The 21,260-nt window shown below is 50.8% G+C and overlaps 1 protein-coding gene across 1 annotated transcript in view; it reads right to left on the reverse strand.

The window, feature by feature from the left end:
* The window catches only part of Acacb (acetyl-CoA carboxylase beta), an 87,248-nt gene that overhangs the window by 37,714 nt on the left and 28,274 nt on the right, over positions 1-21,260 (reverse strand). Inside the window, 14 exon segments of the mRNA XM_032886835.1 lie at positions 987-1,087; positions 2,591-2,779; positions 3,783-3,929; positions 5,559-5,693; positions 8,046-8,196; positions 9,489-9,634; positions 11,183-11,264; positions 12,682-12,785; positions 12,886-13,036; positions 15,174-15,189; positions 15,192-15,336; positions 17,111-17,272; positions 20,643-20,813; positions 21,031-21,240. Coding sequence (XP_032742726.1) covers positions 987-1,087; positions 2,591-2,779; positions 3,783-3,929; positions 5,559-5,693; positions 8,046-8,196; positions 9,489-9,634; positions 11,183-11,264; positions 12,682-12,785; positions 12,886-13,036; positions 15,174-15,189; positions 15,192-15,336; positions 17,111-17,272; positions 20,643-20,813; positions 21,031-21,240 — 1,910 coding nt within the window.

Consider the following 21,260-nt stretch of genomic DNA (forward strand, 5'->3'; position numbering starts at 1 on the left):
CCTGGCTGTCTCCACTCGGCCGTTATGACTTTAAGAAGGTGAAGGAGCCACAGACATGGAGGTCCACGCTTGCAAGAGCACTCTTCCTATGAGGACTATGAGTTGGAGGTGGTCTGAATTATACAGGGAGACCTTTCCTCAGAAAACCAAATGCTGGGATGTAGCTCAGTGGTAGAGCATTTCCCTAGCATGTGCAAAGCCCTGGTTGCAAGCAACATTGCCAGGGGAGGAGGGTGAAAAGGAGGAGGGGGCAGAGAAAAGGTAGGAAGGAGAGAAACAAAGGGAAAGGAAGACAGAGGAGAAGGGGAGGAGGGGAGAAAAGAGGAAGAGGGAAAAAGAGGGACAGGAAGGGAAAAGAGGGAAAAGGGAGAGGAGAGGCAGGAGGGAGGAGGAAGGGGGGAGAGTGGGAGGAAGGGAGGAGGGGGAAATAGGGGAGAGGAGGGGGAGAAGGGAGTAAAGGAAGAGGAAGGTGAGAAGGGAAGGAACGGAGAAGAAAGGGGGGGAGGAGGGGAGGAGGAGGAGTTGTAAAGCATCTGGAATACAATTCAAATCCTCAGGTCAAAGGAGCTATGACTTGTCCATCAAAGCACGGTCCAGCCTGGGCTGGCACCCAGAACTTATTAGCCCCAGAGAGCACCTACTCAGGCCCAGAGAGGGTGGAAAACCTTAAGAGCTGAGCTAAAGAGGGAAGTTGATTCTTTGACAGATTTTAACCACAAAATAAAACCTTCCAATAAGTTATGCAACACAGAAAGCTGTTTTCAAAAGTCAAACTTGAAGACATTTGCCGAAACACTTTTCATAGATTTCCCTTCCTTTTGAAACAAGTGCGGTGTTGTTACCTCTCCACATTTTTTTTTTCTACAATATTTCTGAACACGGGGAGAGTGGGGGAAGGCATTCCCTTTCCACCTCCCGCTCCGTGTGCTAGAGGTTGAGGCCAGGGCTTGCTACTCAGACCCCCAGAGGGCCTGGGAGGCACTTGCCTCTGGATCAGCTGCACGATGCTCTGTGTGTTCATGAAGAAGGCCTCTCGGTCCACCTTACGCTGCAGGGTGGCGGCGTGGCAGTCCAGGATGGTGGCTATCTGGATGAGAACACAAAACAGGTCGGGCCACTGCCAGCCTCATGGATCCAGTCGCTACAGGGTCGGATTATGAAGGGACCCACTGCAGGCTCCCCAGGAGGTACCAGACTGGTTGTACTCAGAGACCCAAGTCACCTGGCTTCTGCATAACTGCCCTGTTCACCCTGTCAAGGTCTCCCTGGGGACCCGGGAGCCCAGAATGACAACGATCTCACAGAGATGTGATCAAACTGTATGATGGTTCGATCCACGTCCCAGACAGGACCCAGAAGAGGAAGGAGAGTCCAGTGACCGTGTGGGCACAGGAGTGAGAGGCTTAGAGTTCATATGATTGGTGTGCCTGCTTTTTTAAACTACCGTGGCATGGGGGTGTGTGCACGTGTGTGGGTGAGCATTCGTGTGAGTATGTGGGTGTGTGTACATGCATGTGCATGTGTGTGTGCGTGCGCATGTGCATGCACGGTATATATGAGGATATATGCACCCCTGCACATGTGGAGGTCAGAGGATAACTTCCTGTGATCGGTTCCCTCCTTCTACCCTCATATGGGTTCTGAGGATCCAACTCAGGCGGCCATCCTTGTTTGGCAAGCATCTCTACCTGCTGAGTCATCTCCCAGCCTCCCCCCAAAGAAGGATTTTTAAAGAAAACTAAAACTGGAACTCTAGAGATTCTAGAAATTCTAGAGAAGTTCCAAGCACAGCCTTCTCTCGGTGGGGGGCGCCTTCACTTCCGGTTGGAATACAGCTGCCTTTCCTGCCCCAGCTGTGTGTATCTGCTGAGTGGGGAGCCACTCGTCACTCATCCTCCATACCAGCACCCTTGGCAAGCAGCTGGCCCTCGCCTCTGCCCCCGCCCCTCCCCTGGCAGCCACTAATGACTTCCTTTCTACACTGATCGCCTGTTCCGGACATTTCCTAGGAGCAGCTCAAACATCGTGTGGTCTTTCGACCGGCTCCTCGCCCTTAGCACGAGGGCTTATCCTTGTGGGAGCATGACTCAGAACTTCGTTCCTCTATATGGCTGAACAACATTCCAACCTTCAGGAGCTCGGGCTGAAGCTCAGTGGTAGAGTGCTTGCCTAGCATGCCTGAGGCCCAGCACTGCAAAAAACAGAACAGACAGTTGCATGCAGCCTTTAGAATCGTTGACCTCTGGGAATGGCCTGAATTAACTTCACAGCTACGGGCTTCAAAACCTGTGACCCAGGAACAAGGTTCTGCAGGTAATGACCTGAGTCAGCCTGGAGGGGACAGAGTTAGTTCTATCTGCACCCGTGACTTCCCCCTGAGCCTGAGCGGTTTTGGTGTGAGGCCCCCGGGGCTGGGGCATACATCAAATGCCTGACCCGTGGGAGAAAATACCTGAGTTCTACGGGAAAGGTTAAAAAGAAACCTCGGGCCCACAACACTTGGTGCTAGCCCAGCTTAAGAGAGGCCTGACATAAGTATGGGCCTAGGTGTGGCTGGCCGGGGCTGGCTGGAGCGGGCCAGGGTATGCACCTGCTGGCTGGGGAACTGGCAGAGCACCGAAGTGATGTTGCTGGCGTACTGCGCCATCACCCTGCGGACTGCCTTCTCCACCGGGACCGGGATGCGGCCTGCCACGCTGGTCATGATCTCCTGCAGCTCCAGCAGAGGTAGGGAGGGATGCCGGAGAGTCATCATGAGCTTCTCGACCCAGTCCTTCAGCTGCAGGAGACAACCACATCAGACATCTCTCATGCATGCACACCGCAGTTCGCGTGGGCGTCCAGATCTGCCATGCGCACCACCATTCGTGTGGGCGTCCAGATCTGTGTGCGCACCACCGTTCGCGTGGGCATCCCCGTCTGTGGTGCGCACCACTATTCGCGTGGGCGTCCAGGTCTGCCATGCTCATCACCGTTCGCGCAGGTGTCCCTGTATGCGGTGTGCACCACAGTTCGCATGGGCGACCCCGTCTGCCGAGTGAACCACTATAGACCATGCACGCTCACCCAACTCGATTCACTCAGGCTATACCCTCCATGGAGAAAGGCCCCGGCACATAGTCGCTACTTATGACTCACGAAGATTTAGTCCCAGCAGCCTCTGAGGTAACCTAGAGTAGGGTTGCCCCAGTCTCCCCACACAGGGAGGGCGCATACCTTCTCTGGGTAACTAGAAAGCCAACATGGTGTGGGGGAGCAGATGAAGTCACATGACAAGCTTATGCTGTGGGCCACTTGCTTAGTGCCAAGTAAGATCCACAGATCTTTACCCGTTTCCCGTTTCAGTTTATTTTAATTATTTTTAAATTAAACGCATGTGTCGTCTGTGGCTTCGTGTAGGCTGTGCACATGAATGCTGGTGCCCTCCCAGGTCAGAAAAGGGTATTGGATCCCTGGAGCTGGAGTTACAGACACTTGTGAGCTGCCCCACGTGGGTGCCCTGGAAGAGCAGTACATGGCTCTCAAGCCAGCCACTGGGAGAGCTCCGCACTCCTCAGCTGCTTTTCTCATTTCTCAGAGACAGCCATAGCAAGGCACAATTGCTCTCACCGTTCGAGATGGAAATGAAAACAGAGAGGCCACTTGAGTCACCAAAACTCCTCAGATGAAAAGAAGACTTCCTGTGACCGTGGTACTCCACACAGAGCCCACCCCCCCCCCCCCACGCCGCCACGCCGCCACGCCCCCCCCCCCCTGCACACCTGGGTCCCGCAGGTCCTTACCTTCATGCTGAAGAAGGGCTCGGGCAGGCAGTAGCCACTCATGACATTGGTCAGATTTTCCAAGACGCTGTGGAACACCTGATGCAGCCTCTCCCCGAGGATGGGCAGAGTCTGCTGGGCCGGGAGCTCCCCTGTGAACGGCTGTGCCTGTGGGACATGAGGGCGTGTCAGGGACAGGAGAGAGAGCCTGTGAGACACGAGGATGGGTCACACAGGTCACATGTGCACGCACAAACACAGTACACATATCACACACAGTACAAATATCACACACACAGAACACATATCATACATGCACACAGTAGGGAGAGGAAAAGAGAGGAGTGAAGATAGTAAGTTATGTATATTTAATCACAGTCATAAAAATCATGGACATCTGGGTAAAGTACTATGACGAATGATATGATCACAATAGTTACATTAATAGTAATTAGCAATAAATACTGTTAAATTAATAATAGGAAAACTGGGTGCATGGAACATGAGAATCCTTTGTAGGATCTCTAAGATCTGCGAATCTAAGGATGCATGAAGGCTAAAACCTGGTTTATACAGCACATACTAACTGAACAAAATAACATTTTAAAGGTGTCCCCAGATCGCTCACAGAACCTGGCAAGATTATGCCTACAAATATAAATAAATACACACATATGCATATACATATATATACACACACATATATATCATATACATATACATATAGGCATACACACATATATACATATACACATACACAGATATACACACACATATATATACACGTATACATACATATACATACACATACAGACATGCACACGTACATACATATACATAAACACATACACAGATATACACATATACATGCATTCATATACATACACATATACATATATACACATACATATACATATATACACATATATATACATATACATAAACACATACACAGATATACACATATACATATACATACATATACATACATATATACATATACACATATATATACATATATACACATATACATACATATACACATATACATGAACATACATATACATACACATGCACACATACATATACACATACATACATATACACATAATACACATATACACATACATACACATATGCATACATACACATATGCATACATATACATATAATACATATACATACACATACATATATGGGTAATGAGATAGCTCAGCAGACAAATGCTGGCCATACAAATCTGAACCCACAGTAGGAACGAATCAACTCCCCAAAGTTGTCCTTCAACCTCTACTCACACAGGATGGCGCGCGCACGCACGCACACACACACACACACACACACACACACACACACACACACCATAATAACACCACCAACAATAATACTAATAGTAAAATAAAAATTCAAATCCAATGTGGAGTGCTTGCCAAGCATGATCAAGACCTTGGATTTATCCCCAGCACTGAAAGTAAGCAAAAGGCAGCTTCATCAGCAAGCTAAGAAATCTTGTCACGTGACAGTGGGCTTCCCACACCTGGGGCAGGTCCTTCCAGCCAGGGAGGGGAGAGAGGGAAAACCACAGCCATCGTGGGGGAGGGGCCCTGCTTGGATCTTGGTCTTTGCTCCAAGCAAGATTAAGAGCTAGGAAAGGAACGGAGAGGATGGGGCGTGGCTGCCACAGTCCATCACCATCTGAGCCCAGTGTCTGCGAAGGACGCAGACTGGTACAGGAATGAAGAGACACGGTGGGACCTTCTGGGCCAGCCTGATCAGCTAGGACCACGGGCCACATACCGTGTGCACTTTTGAAGGGTCATCGAGTTCTAGCCTCGCCACCACGCAGCCAGCCTCCAGTACAGCCCCCGGCCGCTTGATGTACTTCACCCGGCCGCTCTCTTGCACGTTCAGGGTCATGATCATCTTCATCACCTGTTTGGCAGAGGGGACAGGTCAGAGTTCCCTGGGCCGTCATCCGGAGTCACCAAAAGCTAGCCACTGTGGAGCGGGGGTGCATCATGGTGACAGCAAACCTCTGGACACCGCTCACACACAAGACAAGGAACCTGCCATTTCTCCCAGGCTGCTGTGCACCAGGCATGGGCGCCATGCAGGAATGGGCCCAATAAAAGGACAGCCAGGGAGGCAGGTGTGTGTGCTGCCCACTTTACAGACATAAAAACCACTTTCCTCTTTTCGGTTTCTGGGGCTGGGGGCAGAAATTGGGGTGTCATGCATGCTAGACAAACACTCCACCCACTGGGCCGCAGCTTCTATTTTCAAAGGAAGCCCTCTGTCTCAGAAACACAGTTAAATCCTATTACCCGCACTGGTTAGTATAAAGTCAGTTGCAGCGTAATAGATTGCACTGACGGTGGCTGTGCCACGCGACTATAAGGATGCTGACCCGGCTATTGATGACCAAATGGCACCACAGCCAAGCCTGAGCTGCAGCACTACCTGTCTGGTAAAGTGCAGCACACACTTAACGCTAAGACAGTCGGCAGCAGCGTCTTGCATTCCATGCTTGGAGCTCACCTCAACACCTCAAGTGACTGACTGCCACCTTCCAGGTCTGTGCAAATATGCTATGCAATGTCCACATGACAAAAAAGTTGTCCAGAACGTATTTCTCAGAACGGGTCTGTGATGGTTTGTATATGCTTGGTCCAGGGTATGGCCTTGTTGGAGCAGGTGTGGCCTTATGGGTGTGGTCATGTTGGAGCAGGTGTGGCCTTATGGGTGTGGTCATGTTGGAGTGGGTGTGGCCTTATGGGTGTGATCCTGTTGGAGTGGGTGTGGCCTTATGGGTGTGGTCCTGTTGGAGGAGGTGTGGCCCTGTTGGGGGTGTGGCCCTGTTGGAGGTGTGGCCTTGTTGGGGTAGGTGTGGCCCTGCTGGAGGAGGTGTGGCCTTGTTGGAGGTGTGGTCTTGGGTGTGGCCTTGTTAGAGTGGGTGTGACCTTGGGGTGCGGCCTTGTTGGAGTAGGTGTGGCCTTGTTGGGTCTGTTTACAGCAGTAAAACCTTATCTAAGACAGCGTCCCATCGCTGAACAACACACTTTCCTAGAGCTACCCTACCCACTCCCAGCTGTAAAAAGCAGACGTTTAACCCCATGCCCATGGTTGAGGGCACACTCCAGAAAGTGCTTTGGAAAATAAAGCTCCTGCCTGCAGTCTATCCTGTGACTCATCTGCCTGACTGGGTATCTGAAGATGCCTGAGACATGAGATTCGTGATCACGGTACCAACGTGGAGCCACGGGACCATGCTGCTCCTTGCTCAGCTGTCCCTATGCCCAAGAACCCCATATGCCGTCACCTCTGCGAGTTCCAAGCACTGCCCTGTCTTTGAACCTGGGTGTCCCCTCCGTAAATTGGCAGCTAGTCCTCTCCCTCACAGAGAATAACGGAGGTGAAGAGCCCGGTCTGTGCAGGAAGGTGTTCTATCCATAGCAGCCATTCACTTTACTCACGGCAGAGAGCTGACGTCAAGCTGGAAGCTTGGCTCTGGGTGCTCTCAAGCAAGATCCTCAGTTCACCCTGCAGGGTCTGGCTTCTTCATGCATATAACAGGAATCACCTGTGTGCCCACCTCAGGAACATGCTGACGTTATAAATGACAGGATTGGAGTATAGCTCAGTGATACAACACTTGCCTGAGATGTTTTAGGGCTTAGAGTCCGTTCTCAGTTCAGTAATGTGTGTGTGTGCCTGTGTGTGTGTGTATATATATATATATATATATATATATATATATATGTATGTATGTATGTATGTGTATATATATATGTGTGTGTGTGTATATATATGTGTGTGTATATGTATAACACATATACATATATACACATATACAAATATATATGTGTGCATACATATGCATACACATCATTTGCATATAACTATATAGTGAGTGCACTTAGATCAGCAGCCACTGGATGGTCAGTGCTCAGTCCACGATGGCCTGTGGTTTTCATTTTGTTTTGCTTTTGTTTTTGCAGACAAGATTTCTCTGTGTAGTCCTGGCTGTCCCAGAACTCATTCCATAGCCCAGGCTGGCCTAGAACTCAGAGATCCTCCTGCCTCTGCCTCCTGAGTGCTTGGACTAAAGGCGTGTGACACCACCACCATGGCGCCACGCAGTTCTTGCTCCTTCCCGGGAGATGTGTGCTATCTGAGCTCTTTTAAAAGTACCCTTTGGATACCACAAGGAGTTCGGGTGAACCTCCGAGGCCGAAGAGAGACAGGGTTTCAGACCCACAGCTCCAGGGCAGGCTCTGCGCTCACCTCCATCTCAGCATAGCTGCTCCCGACTTCCACGTGCTGGCCGTCCTCCACCGTGTACTGCATCAACTTCCCAGCCGAGGGGGATCTCAGGACGGTGGGGTCGTTTTCCTTTTCAAACACGCATGTCTTATTGCCGATAGTGATCCGGTAACTACGGGAAGGGAGGGGGGGGGAGGGGGGGGGAGGGGAGGAGGGTGGAAGATGAACGAGGCCCAGCAAGGATGCCAGACTTTAGGGGAATTCCCCGTTTCCAGGGCAGGCATTTTCAGCACCCTCTGTGAGGCATTAGGGCCTTTATTTCTTCTGGCTAAAGATTAGTTTCTATTACTGACGTAATCCCCCCAGGTCCTGCCACAGGGAAATCGATCCATCAATAATCAATCAATACTATTCAATAACTCTTAACTGATTCCAAATCCTTCTAACCAAACTGGGGAAGACAGGCTTTGAGCAGAGCCTAGGAGAAATCTTGAATATTTTTAGCAGATGGAACATAGTTATAAGACAGTACTAAGGAGGGTTGGGGATTTAGCTCAGTGGTTGAGAGCGCTTGCCTGGAAGCGCAAGGCCCTGGGTTCGGTCCCCAGCTCGAAAAAAAAAAAAAAAAAAAAGAAAAAAAAAAAAAGAAAAAAAAAAAGACAGTACTAAGGTATAACTCTAACCTATCTTCCTCTAAAATACTGGGGGTTAAGAAAGGGGTACCCCCAAAAAATTTTATTAAAAAATTAAAAAGATAAAATGAAATAAAAAATAAAAAGGGGTACCCCTCGTCGTTATGACTTCCAGGATGGGCTCTAAGAGGCACACATGTACACGCACTCTCACACATGCACGCGCGTGCACACACACACATAGGCACACGCACACGCTCCCACATACGCACGCGCACTTTGTTCTCTTTGGGGAAGGTCTGGGTGGCCTCCTCTGCCTGGGTCATCCCTGTAGCACTGTGACTTCAGCACGGTCAGGCAAATGGGAGCTGGAAGTATCTGTACCCATCATGCAATGCTCCACGCGAGAGCTTGCAGCATCCAGCATCCGCCCACCTCATCTTCTGTCATAGGCTGGAAGCCCAGGAGCTGTGACGTCAGTGTCCCTCTCCATAGCTGGGCACGCTGCTCACAGCAGCTCACAGACCAGTCGCTGGATCCTGCATCTGTCCCACACCCAACCACAGGAGGCAGCTGGTCCCTCCCCACTCAGCCCGCAGACTATGGAGCTGGTTACTATGTCCTGTTTGGCTCTAAATCCTCTGGTAACCATAAAGGTGCTGCCTGGGGTCCCTTACCCTCCAATTCTTGCCAGGTGCATGGAGTTCCAGACACGCACCCCGTCCAGAAGCCCCACAATGAACCAGAGAACCCTAGTTTGCATGGCACCTCCCACAGAGGGAGCTGCGCATCTTCCGTGCTTCCCCACACAGCAGCTGCAGCCCCCACGCACCTGTCCACCTCTTCCTTCATGTACGTAGTGTAACTGCTACCATTGTAGGACAGGAGCAGGCCCCCATCGTTCAGCCGGTGGGCATCGATCTCGATGTGGCAACCATTCATGATGAGGACAAACATGGTCAGGGACTGCCGGGCCACCTGTGGGGACAGGCTCACGTCAGAATCCCCATGATAGTGGTGCACGGGCTAGCAGTCTACTCCTGCCCTGGGCGTGGACAAAGGCTTCCGACTGCAGACACAGGGCTCGTGCACCACTGTGGCGGGGACTGCAGCTTTCACTCTGGGTGAGCATCTTGCGGAGGCTTCGTAAGAGGCCTAGCCCACTAAACCGTGTGCTTCCCACATTCTGATACCGAAACCCAGCCTCAAACGAGATCTTACTGGGCAGTGAGATCGCTGGTTCAGTTACACGCGTCATGAGGGCAGGCCCTTCTTAGTAGTCTTATAAAAGAGACCCCAGGGTTGTGAGATGACACAGTGGCAAAGGTGCTTGCCATCAAGTCCGACAAGGTGAGTTTGATTCCTGAGACCCACAGGGCGGGAAGAGAATGAACTCCCGGAGGCTGCTTTTGACTTCCACGCACACGCTGTGGTATTCCTGTACACACGTATACATGCATGCACACTCACATTCGCATATGCATACACACATGAATAAAGAAATTCAATTTAAAACAATTTTTTTCGGATTTTTAAGACAAGGTTTTTCTGTGTAGCCCTGGCTGTCCCAGAACTCCCTCTGTAGAGCAAGCTGGCCTTTTGAACTCACAGAGATCCACCTGCCTCTGCCTTCCAAGGGCTGGTATTAAAAGGCTTGCACCATCACTACATGACTTCAATTTAAAAACTTTAAAGGGACTCCAAAGGGCTCCCTTGCTCTCCTCTACCACATGAAGACACACAGCAAAGGAAGGTACCAACCAGAGACCGGGAAACAGGCCCTCAGAAGGTACTGAATTGACCCCTGCCATGACCCCGGTTGCCCTGGACTTTCTTTCTGCTGTTTACAAGACCCTGCTCTATTGCATTTTGCTATAAAAACCTGAATAGACAGATACACCTGAACATGGACTATGGCTTACTAGAGAGCTGGGATATTGGAGGGGAGCATGCGCAGTGAGCTCAGCCCAGGAAGGAGGCATGCGCAGTGAGCTCTGCCTAGGAGGGAGCCATGTGCAGTGAGCTCTGCCTAGGAGGGAGACCTGTGCAGTGAGCTCTGCCTAGGAAAGAGCCGTGTGCAGTGAGCTCTGCCTAGGAAGGAGGCATGCGCAGTGAGCCCTGCCTAGGAGGGAGCCGTGTGCGGTGAGCTCTGCCTAGGAAGGAGGCATGCGCAGTGAGCTCTGTCTAAGAGGGAAGTGTGTGCAGTGAGTGTGGCCCAGGCTCCGCACTTCCATACCAATGAAATACCAGCCCAAGGCTTACCCTCATGCGTATATCTTCCTAACATACACATGCATTACATCACACATACACAAATGATTTCGGATAAAAGGCAGCATTCTTTAGGTTCCACTCAAGATTCCCCTTCTATACACAGACTATTCAGGATTGAAGGCCAGGGATACACAGCGAGTCCTGAGGGACACACTGCTGAGATCCCATTCCCCTCCAGGTTCACAGATAAAATGAAACACGTTCCCATCAGGTTCAAAATGGCAGGGATTTCTGAGATGCACGGGCCTTTACCTTGAGAACATATTTGATGCCTCCGTAAATCAACTCAACGTCCACAATGTTCAGCAGAGAATCAGCCGGGAGGACCTGACCCCTGCAGGGAGAGTCGTGCCTATCATCGGTCCAGGAAGGAGCAGAGATCCCTATAGCACCCGCTTGGGCTCAGTGACACCTTCCATGGCCCTCGGGAGGCTGAGGTGGAACTCCATGGCAGAGCAGACGCCCCTGTGTATGAAGCCCTGGGCTCCATTCCCAGCATCAACCAAGCTTTGAGTCATGTGGCTTTGGCCCTTCCTGGGTATCAGCAAACCAGACGGAGCTGAGTTTTATTAAAAGCGTGGGACACAAATCCCAGAGAGGAATTGGTACCTACTGAATTGACCCACGCCATGACCCAGGATATCCCGGCCTCCAGAACTGAAAGCAACGTTTCCCACTGTTTACAAGACCCTGCGGTGTGGTATTGCTTCATAAAAACCTGAATAGACAGTGACACCTGTACGTAGATTACAGCTTACTGAAGAATGGGTCATTTTAAAATGGCTTCAAATCTTCTGCTTGGAGAAAATCCCCCCAAAAAAGTCAGGTTGTATATCTATAAACGTGGCCCTGGGGAGGGTGAGGCAGGAGGGTAGTTAGCTCGGGAAACAAACACAGACCATTTCAACAAAAATATATGTGAGATCAGGGCTGGAGAGTTGGGTCAGCAGCTAAGAGCACTGGATGCTCTTCCAGAGGACCTGGGTTTAATTCCCAGCACCCACATGGCAGCTCAGGACTGTCTATAACTCCAGTTCCAGGGGATCCAACACCCTCACACTCACATATATGCAGATGACCCACCAATCAATGCATATAAAGTAAAAATAAGTAAACTGTTAATATATGTATCAGCATTTATAAGCAAGGCAAATATGTCCTGTCTGTGACCTGCCCTCCTTAGCACATGGGCGGTTCCTCAAAGGGGACAAGTGGCCACTGCTGGTTTCCCTTTCATGCTTTTTGTGGGGACATTTTGTCTTTCCTTCGTCACAGCACTTCTAGAGAGGGATATTTGTTCCCATGGCTGGGACAGTCGGGGAATGGTCTCCTCTAGTAGGTAGGAGACATAATTTCCACTGTCACCTTACAATGCACAGGACAGTCCTGCCCAGCGATGATGACCCAAGCACAAGCCGCCTGTCAGCTTCACCCTCCCCTAACGGCCCTCCAGAACCACAAACCTCCCTACCCCCCACTCTCAGTCTCTCCCAGGCGGTGTGAACACAGGCCATAAGAGAGGCATCCCAGCTCAGGGGTGACTGATCTGCCCTCAAAACCTGCCACCTAGCATGAGGTTCAAGATGGGGAGCATACTGGGTATGACCCCAGCACTCAGGAGGCTGAGGCAGGAGGATTAATTTTGATGCCAGCATGGGCTACTTAATGAGAGTCATCTCCCAACAAGCCCCATTCTGCCCTCCCTGCAGCCCACACGCCACAGGAGGGGAAGGGGAGAACTGTCCGCCCACCTTTCCAGGGAATGCAGGAATTCCGTCATACAGGTTCTGAACATCGCGTCTGCCACGTTCAAGGCCCCACACACCACCCCGAGCATGATGTCCGGCTTCTCTGCCTAGGAAAGACTCCAGGTGTCCATACCTGCAGGAAGCAAGGATCTCTGCCACCTCTTCCCCCCACCCTTGGGGAGGGAGGCAGAGCAGCCTCTCTCTCACCTGCACCCGCTGAGCGATGAGGTGGTCCAGCCACCCCGTGTCGATATCGTTGTTCTGGAAGCTCTCCGTCTCCAGAAGGTTGACGAGATATTCCACGGTGGTCCGGAAGTCACCCCGGATAGACAGTTCTTTCAAAGCCACCACCATGTTCCTGGAGAGACATGTGCCTGGTTTCCACATTTACCCACGGTTCCTGGGAGGTTTCTCAGAGCATCTGAGAGCGCGGGCATGTGGACTGGCTGGGTGACCTCACTTAACCATCCTGGGCCTCAGTTACCTCATCCGAAAAATGGGCTAATAACCCTGCCACCTGCAGTATTTGAGGGTTGCAAAGGGATGCTCCATCATCTAAAGCAGTTGCAGTGGCCCCTGATCCACAGAGAGGGGTGGGCCTCTCTGACTGAGAGCAAGTTCTGTCTCTCCTTGGTCTGTTCAAATCTCCTGTCTCATAAAAAGCCACTGCTGCCCGTCCCTGGCTGCTCTGTCCAGATGTGTCTGTTGCCCCCGGCTCAGCGGCCATGCAGGAGGCATGGCTGCACCTTTGGGGAAGCCATTAGGATGAGGCACATTCCTGGAGAGGAAGCCCCAACCCCTCACAGCGTCCTGGGGAGCCATGAGCAGCTACGAGCAGAGACAGTAATAGTTATGTTTAAACAGTGAGACCATTAAAACGAAGGTGTCAACTGGCCACAGGTCTGACTCTGTATGTGACATGGTCACGCGACTGAGGAGGAACGACTCTTTGCAGATGGCTTGACTATGTCACTGATCGGGGAGCCAATCACAGAGTCCGAGGGCTTTCCTTTGCTAGACTCTGACAGCAATAAGAGACGGAGTTCCTACGTCTGTAGCAGCTGCAGACGGTGCCGCAGTCTGAGCCTCCCCTGGAGCACGCTGGGCCCACTTCCTCCCGTTAACCAAGTCTCACTTGCTTCAAATCTCCCTCCACTCTCTCCGAGGACCTCAATTTGCCCAGAACGTGATCAAAATGAATTAATCTGGGCTACAGAGATGGCTCAGCGGTTAGGAGCCCTGACTGCCCTTCCAGAGGTCCTGAGTTCAATTCCCAGCAACCACATGGTAGCTCACAACCATCTGTAATGGGATCTGATGCCCTCTTCTGGTGTGTCTGAAGATGGCAACAGTCTACTTACATATAAAATGAATTAGTCTAAGCCTAGCGAGGGGCACCACCACCAAAACTGTCAAATTAATTCACAGTTAAACAGCCAGACCAGAGTCTGACGCTTCTTAAATGAAACAGTCCCGATGCCTTTGGACTCTTTACGCTCTGAGGTGTGGTCATCCGCCTGCATGGGACGTCTAATTACAACACAAAGTGGATTTTACCTTCCTGGGCCCGTGTCCGGGCAGGGAGATGTTAAGAGGAGAGACAAGGGGAGTAGCTTGTTAATGTGACTTTCTCCTTGTCACAGACTTGGGGTAGAGAGCAGGGAGCAGCAGGACCCCCAGAAGAAACTAAGTCTTGGAGTAGATGGTGTGGAAACTACTTATAAGGCATTAACGGTGTCCCCATGCTCTCCTGAGCCTCATACTTGGCACCCTTTAGACACCATTGAATGGTTTGGGGGTCTCTTTGAAGTTAGATCTCTTGCACGCTCAAGACCTCGTGAGCCTTGGTGAGCTCCCTGACTTCACAGCAGGTCTCCAACAGAGGAAGAGACATGTTCTTCAACTTCAGTGGTTAAAATGGTAAGTGATGTACAGGGAAGGGTTTGGTGTATGCAAGTGTGTGTGTGTGTGTGTGTGTGTGTGTGTGTGTGTGCGTGCAGGTGCATCCACACCATTGCAAGTGTGTGGGTCAGAGGTATGTGTGTGTGTGTGTGTGTGTGTGTGTGTGTGTGTGTGTGTGTGTGGTGTGTGATATGCGTGTGTATGTGTGTGTGCGTGTGCGTGTGTGTGTGGTGTGTATGCATGTGTGGTGTGTGTGCGGTGTGGTGTGTGTGTGTGTGTGTGTGTGTGTGTGTGTGTGTGTGTGTGTGCAGGTGCAGGTGCATCCACACCATTGCAAATGTGGGGTCAGAAGTGTGTGCATGTGGGTGTGCGATGTGCGTGATCACCTCCTGCTGCCTTGTGGAACCGGGTTGAACTCAGGTGATCAGGCCTGCACACAGGAACTTGTGAACATTTCTTAAAATTAGGAGGTAGGGTTGGAGAAGGAAGGGAAGGAAGGAAGAGAAGGAAGGAAGGGGAGGGGAGGGGAGGAGGGGAGGGGAGGGAGGGGGGGAGGGAGGGGAGGGAGGGAGGGAGGAAGGGGAGATACTGACGAAATAGCCTCTTCACGTTCTCGCCCCAGGAGAAGCAGTGCCCAAACTGGGAATCGGCAAACTCGTGCAAGCCCCCGGCAGCGGCCACGCTGAAGTAACCCCACACGTTCTTGTTGCTGCGGAAGTTCAGCTCCTGCACTGTCCCTGAGCTTGGCTTAAAGCCCTGGAGCCCAGAGAGAGGGAAAAGAGGAACAGAAGTCATTTCTCCAAGCACCGGGTTAGGGAGATAACCGGGTCCACAAATAGCACTGACTTCACAAGCAGAAGGACCTGGGTGTGATCCCCACAACACCCAAAGACTGGACATCTTCACTGATAAAAATTTAAGCCAAGAGTGGAAAGGATGCTCAGTGGTTAGGAGCACTGTCCACTCCTGCAGGGAACCTGGATTTCATTCCCAGGACCAACATGGTGGCTTATAAACATACGTGACTCCAGTTCAGGGGATTTGACACCTTCATTTGGTCTTCTTAGGTACCGGGTCCACATATGGTGCGCATATACGCAGGCAAGCAAAACACTCATACACATAAAATAAATAAATAAATATGTAGACTGTTGTCCGTATGCAGGTGAGGACTGGCATAAGACTAGGCCTATGATCAGGCAGTGAAAAAGTAAGGTGGGCACAGAGTTTTGAAGGGAGGAGAACCAAGATGGAGGCAGAGGATGACCTAGATCCATGTGGCCTTAAATGGCCATGGGTAGTTATGAATATGTCATAAGGGATGGATTTTTTTATGGGACATTTTGTCTCATCTAGGCGGGCAGTTTATATCATTATCAATGGGCCATGAGTTTATCGTGTGGATGTTTGTGGAGTGTATATTTACTGAGATAAATCTGATTGATAAGTTACAAGCTTCTTGAGTCTTGATTGTAAGAAGTTGCTGGGAGTTGATACTATAACCATTAGGGGGCGGATGCTGGGAATGTAAGCAGAGTTCTGTGGCAGAGAGCCAGGAGCGCGGCGGCCGGACCAGAGAATAGCTAGAGGTAGTGTGGCATGGTGCCCTAGATGAATATACCCCGCTGATGCCATATGGCTCGATGATGCTGGCTAGCGAGGGCTTGTGGATATTTTTAATAATATTTACTGCTACACATATATATATATATGTAATATATATATTAATTTTAAGTAAGCTAGGTATGGTAGCACATGCCTTTAATCTCAGCACTCAGGAGGCAGAATCTGGAGTGTGAGGACAGAGTTACTAGAGAAAGACCTTGTCTCAAGCACACACACAAAATCTTTGATTAAAAAATAAAACACAAAGGTCTAGAGAGATCGCTCAGTGGTTAAGAGCACTGATTGCCCTTCCAGAGGTCCTGAGTTCAATTCCCAGTACCCACAAAGTGGCTCACGGCCATCTGTAATGGGATCTGATGCCCTCCTCTGGTGTGTCTGAAGACAGCTATGGCGTACTCATAAAACACACACACACACACACACACACACACACACACACACACACACACACACGGAAACCAGAGGAGACTGGTGAGCCCTAGAACAATGAGTGGTCAGAGGTGTGGAAGCAATGAAGCCAGAAGATTGTTTTCAAGACCCCAGTAAGAACGAGGCTCAAGGGGGCCTCCTAGAGGCTCCCTGAAAGACAGGACTACAGCCAAAAGCACAGAAACCCCAGAACCCGGGATTCAAATCTGGCAACACATGCCAAAGGTGGGAATCATGTGGAGAGTCAGGAATGGCCCCAGCAGGCTGTAATGTGACCACCACCCAGAGAGGTCATGGGAGTGAGGGGCTGTGTGAAGGGTCTTGGTGAAGCCCAAAGCCATGACTGATAGCTTCCACCCAGAGTTTCTTGGGTATGAGCTGAGAATTCTAGGTGCTGGTGTACCCACACCATAGACCAGGGCCCACCCTCCGCTGCAAGCCTGTAGTTGGTGGAAACACGGGGACCCACACTTGCCTCGTCTGGGTTTTCGCTGGTGATCCTGGCCGCAATGACATGGCCTCGGGCAATGGGAGGGCTCAAAGGGGTCTCAAAAGAAATGGGGGTCACTCCCCACGGGGACTCTCCGTACAGAAGCCGTATGTCCTTCAGCCGGTGCAGGGGCACACCCATGGCGATCTAAGGAGAAACCCATCCCACAGGTCAGTGTGCTGGGATCCTGGCCCTGAGACATGGAGGGCAGCAGTGGAATGTGAAGAAGAGGCACAGTCAACACTTTCAGATATACTGAGCCTATAACATCTCAACAGTGCTGTGTACAGGGGAACAGGAGAGGAGAGAACGTCAACTGAGCCTGCTATCACACACTCCAAGTCCAGTACTTAGGAAGCTGAGGCAGGAGGATCGCAAGTTCCTGGCCACACTAGAATAACCCTGGGGATGGGCACACGGGAAGACCTGGCTTGTGCATGAGAAGGTGTGTATGGACCATCGTGACAGAAGGAGCTCCGCCATTAAGTCTGAGGCTAGCCTCTTGGAGCCACAGAGAGAAGCCACAGGGCTGGCTGGGCAGTCACAGAGGCTTCATGAAAACCTTCAAGAAAAGCCTAGGCACGTCACCGCCTCCTCTTAAGCACATGGTAGAATTCGGCATCTCAAAAGGACGCAGGAATGTTCTGCAAAAATACTTAGTGTGAATCGAAACAGAAGAAATAATTGAGCAAATCCAAACTGACAGACTCTCAGCCTGAACGCTTAAAAACACTGCTTTTGGGCCAGTGAGATGGCTCAACAGATATAGGTGACTGCTGCCAAGCCTGACGACCTGAGTTCAAGGCTCAGGACCCATGTTGGGGAAAGAGAGAACCTACAAAACACCTTCTGACATGACAGGATGTGGCATGACATGCTCACAATCACACATGATACATGCTTACATTCACATGACACATGTTCTCAGTCACACAAGACATGCATGTTCACATTTACATACAACACACATGCTCACAGTCACACATGACACATACTCACATGCATGACACATGCCCAGTCACACATGTCACATGTGCTCACATCCACATGGTACACATACTCAGTCACACATGACATGTGCTCACAATCATACATGACACATGTGCTCAGACACACATGATACATGCTTAGTCACATAAGACATGCTCACATGCACATGACGCACAGTCACAATAACATACTACATGGCATAGCATGATGTGTTCAGGGTCACAAAAGACACATGCTCACATTCATGCATGACACGTGTTCAATCACACATGACACATGTGCTCATAGTCACACATGACACAGGTGCTCAGTCACATGACACACATGACATGATGTGGCATGACAAGCTCACATTCACACATGCAAAATAAGTCAGTGTCTTAAGAAAAAAGTCACTAATGTCATGTGAGGCCCTGGGTTTTATGACAAGCACCCCAAAAAGGCCAGTATTAAGACTGAAAAGACTAGAGAATGTTCCAGATATGAGACTACACATGACAGTGAAGGGGACCGGGCATCTGGGTTGGATCATTAAACTCCCATGGACTAAAACCCTGACACTGTCACAGAACACCTTGTTCCTTCACATGGCCACACTGGCAGGAGGGGAGGTCACAAGGTTCAATCCCACCTGTTGGTTCATAGCCCTCTCTGCCGCTCACCCAGAGGTGAGAAACTGTGCTGAGCTAGGGCCTTGGGGGTCCCTCCCCATCAACGCCTCATGATAAATTCATGTTCCTACCCAGTACCTGGGTACTTGGATTGGCTAGGCAGGGAGAAACTCTGCTAACCAGGCTCTGTGCAAGTGGCTTCAGACAACAGACAAGCCATCCTTTCAAGGGAAAGTCCTTTCTCCTTTCCCTCCCCCTTCTCTTTGCTCCCTCCCTCCCTCACCCCACTTCTCTCTCACAACCCCACAAGGTTCACTCTCCCACCTCAAGGTTCGAACGCTTAGGGTTGTGGTATCCTGTGCATCCCTGGCGTGTGCTTAGAGTTTAAAGCTCCAACAGACTCCAGTCCACTCCCTGTGTTCCATGTGTGGTTGAGGGCACGGTCCCTGGTCCTCCTGACCCTGCTGTCCTGTCTTCCCCCAAGGACAGACTATAAATCCATCTGAAGCCATAAGGCAAAATGAACTCTCCGCCCCATAAGTTTTTGTTCATGGTATTTTATCATAGCAATAGAAACATAATGCATTGCTCTCCCAGAGAACCCAGGTTCCGTACCCAGCATCAGATGACTCATGATGTGGATAACTCCCACCCTACTCCGGGCGGTGTGGTGGGTGGTTTGGTGCCCTCTGGCCTCCAAGGACACCTGCACGAGTGTAGTGCACAAAAACTCATGCAGATGCACACAAGAATAAATAGTCCTTTAAAATTTTCTTTAAAAACACCATAAAAATAGGGAAGGAGGAAAGACCAGAGGGAAAGGAACATTAATTTTAAAAATGTTAGAATATGGGCTGGAGAGATGGCTCAGTGGTTAGGAGCACTGACTGCTCTCCCAGAGGTCCTGAGTTCAATTCCCAGCAACCACATGGTGGCTCACAACCACCTGTAAAGAGATCTGATGCCCTCTTCTGGTGTGTCTGAAGACAGTGACAGTGTACTTACATATTATAAATAAATCTTTTTTAAAAATGTTAGAATTCTTAGTAACAAAAATGTCCTTAGCGATGGGTCACACGCCCTCCAGGTTTCTGTAATGTGCATGACATTAATGAACTGTCACGCCTGAGAGGGCCAGCTCAGGAGGCTTGGTTGCCACCCCTTATGCCCAAGCACCCTCGTCTCAAGACTGTCCTCCCAAACCCTTGTCCGGGGAAAGCTAACCCTATAAAAAGGGAACAGTAGACAGCAAAATGGCCCAAGAATGAGGTCTCTGCGTCCTTGAGAACAGGAGGGTAAACAGTGGGAGCAAAACCAGTGTCTGTGAACCGGGTTGGGAGGTCAGTCATTCCCAGTCACCTTCCCAAAGCCAAGAGCCTCAGCTACTGGTCACCCTGTAATACAGAAAGGCCTGGGGTGGAAACAGCTGCCTGTGGTCCCTCGTCAGGGAGAACGTGCTCTGCCGGGGGACCATCTTAGTAGTCAAATGATCTCACAGACCCTTTGGTTCCTAGGATTCCCCACTGGGTCCTTCCTGATGGCCCATGTGTCTGATCTAACGCTCTCTCATCATTCTGCTCCTCGCTGCTCTATCCTTTACTCCTGATTAATGCTGTAAACTTAATAAAACAAATCCCTTCAAAACCCAAATTCTCCCTATGAAGCAAGGTGTGAACCTAGGCCACGTGAAAAAGAAAATCCCAGAGTTGAGGAAGCCCCGCCCCCCCGGGTTTAGAGTTGGGAAAGCTCCACCCTCTAGGGCTTAGAGTTGGGAAGCCCCGCCCCCAGTCTTAGAGTTGGGGAAGCCGCCCCTCGTGCCCCCCCCCGTTTAGAGTTGGGAAAGCCCCGCCCCCTAGGGCTTAGAGTTGGGGAAGCCTCGCCCACGGGGTCTTGGGCCCCATTTCTCAAGAACTCACCTGTAACTGTGCAGCGGGCAGGTTGACATCTGCGATCATTTCAGTGCAGGGATGCTCCACCTGCAGGCGTGGGTTCAGCTCCAAGAAGTGAAAGCTGCCATCCTGGCTGTATAGGTACTCCACAGTTCCCGCGCTCACATAACCCACGGTCTTGGCCAGGAGGACGGCACACTGCAGAGACAGAGGCCAAGGGCTTTCTCGGGTCATTATGAATGTCAGCACCTGTTCCCTCCCAGGGGCACACTGAGGACCCGCCTTGTGGGGCCAAACACATCTGTATGATGCCGGGATCACCACCCTCCATGGGCTTTGTCACACCCACACTTCCAGCCACCATGACTGTAGCCAACGCTGCAGAGCTGCCCCAAGCCCACTCTGCCAAAGGCACCTGTTCCATGAACTCAAACACAGCCGGAGCGGCGATGGTGGCCGGAGCCTCCTCTATGATCTTCTGGTGCCGCCTCTGGATGGAGCAGTCTCGTCCGAACAGGGATACGGCGTTCCCGTACTGATCTGCCAAGACCTGGACCTCCAGGTGCCGAGCATTCTGGGCCAGCTTCATGAGAAAGATGGGCGAGCCCGGGATCTCACTCTGCACCTGTTAGGGAGGCCCAGGTG

This window comes from Rattus rattus, chromosome 16, assembly GCF_011064425.1.
Source record: "Rattus rattus isolate New Zealand chromosome 16, Rrattus_CSIRO_v1, whole genome shotgun sequence".
Lineage (NCBI taxonomy): Eukaryota > Metazoa > Chordata > Mammalia > Rodentia > Muridae > Rattus > Rattus rattus.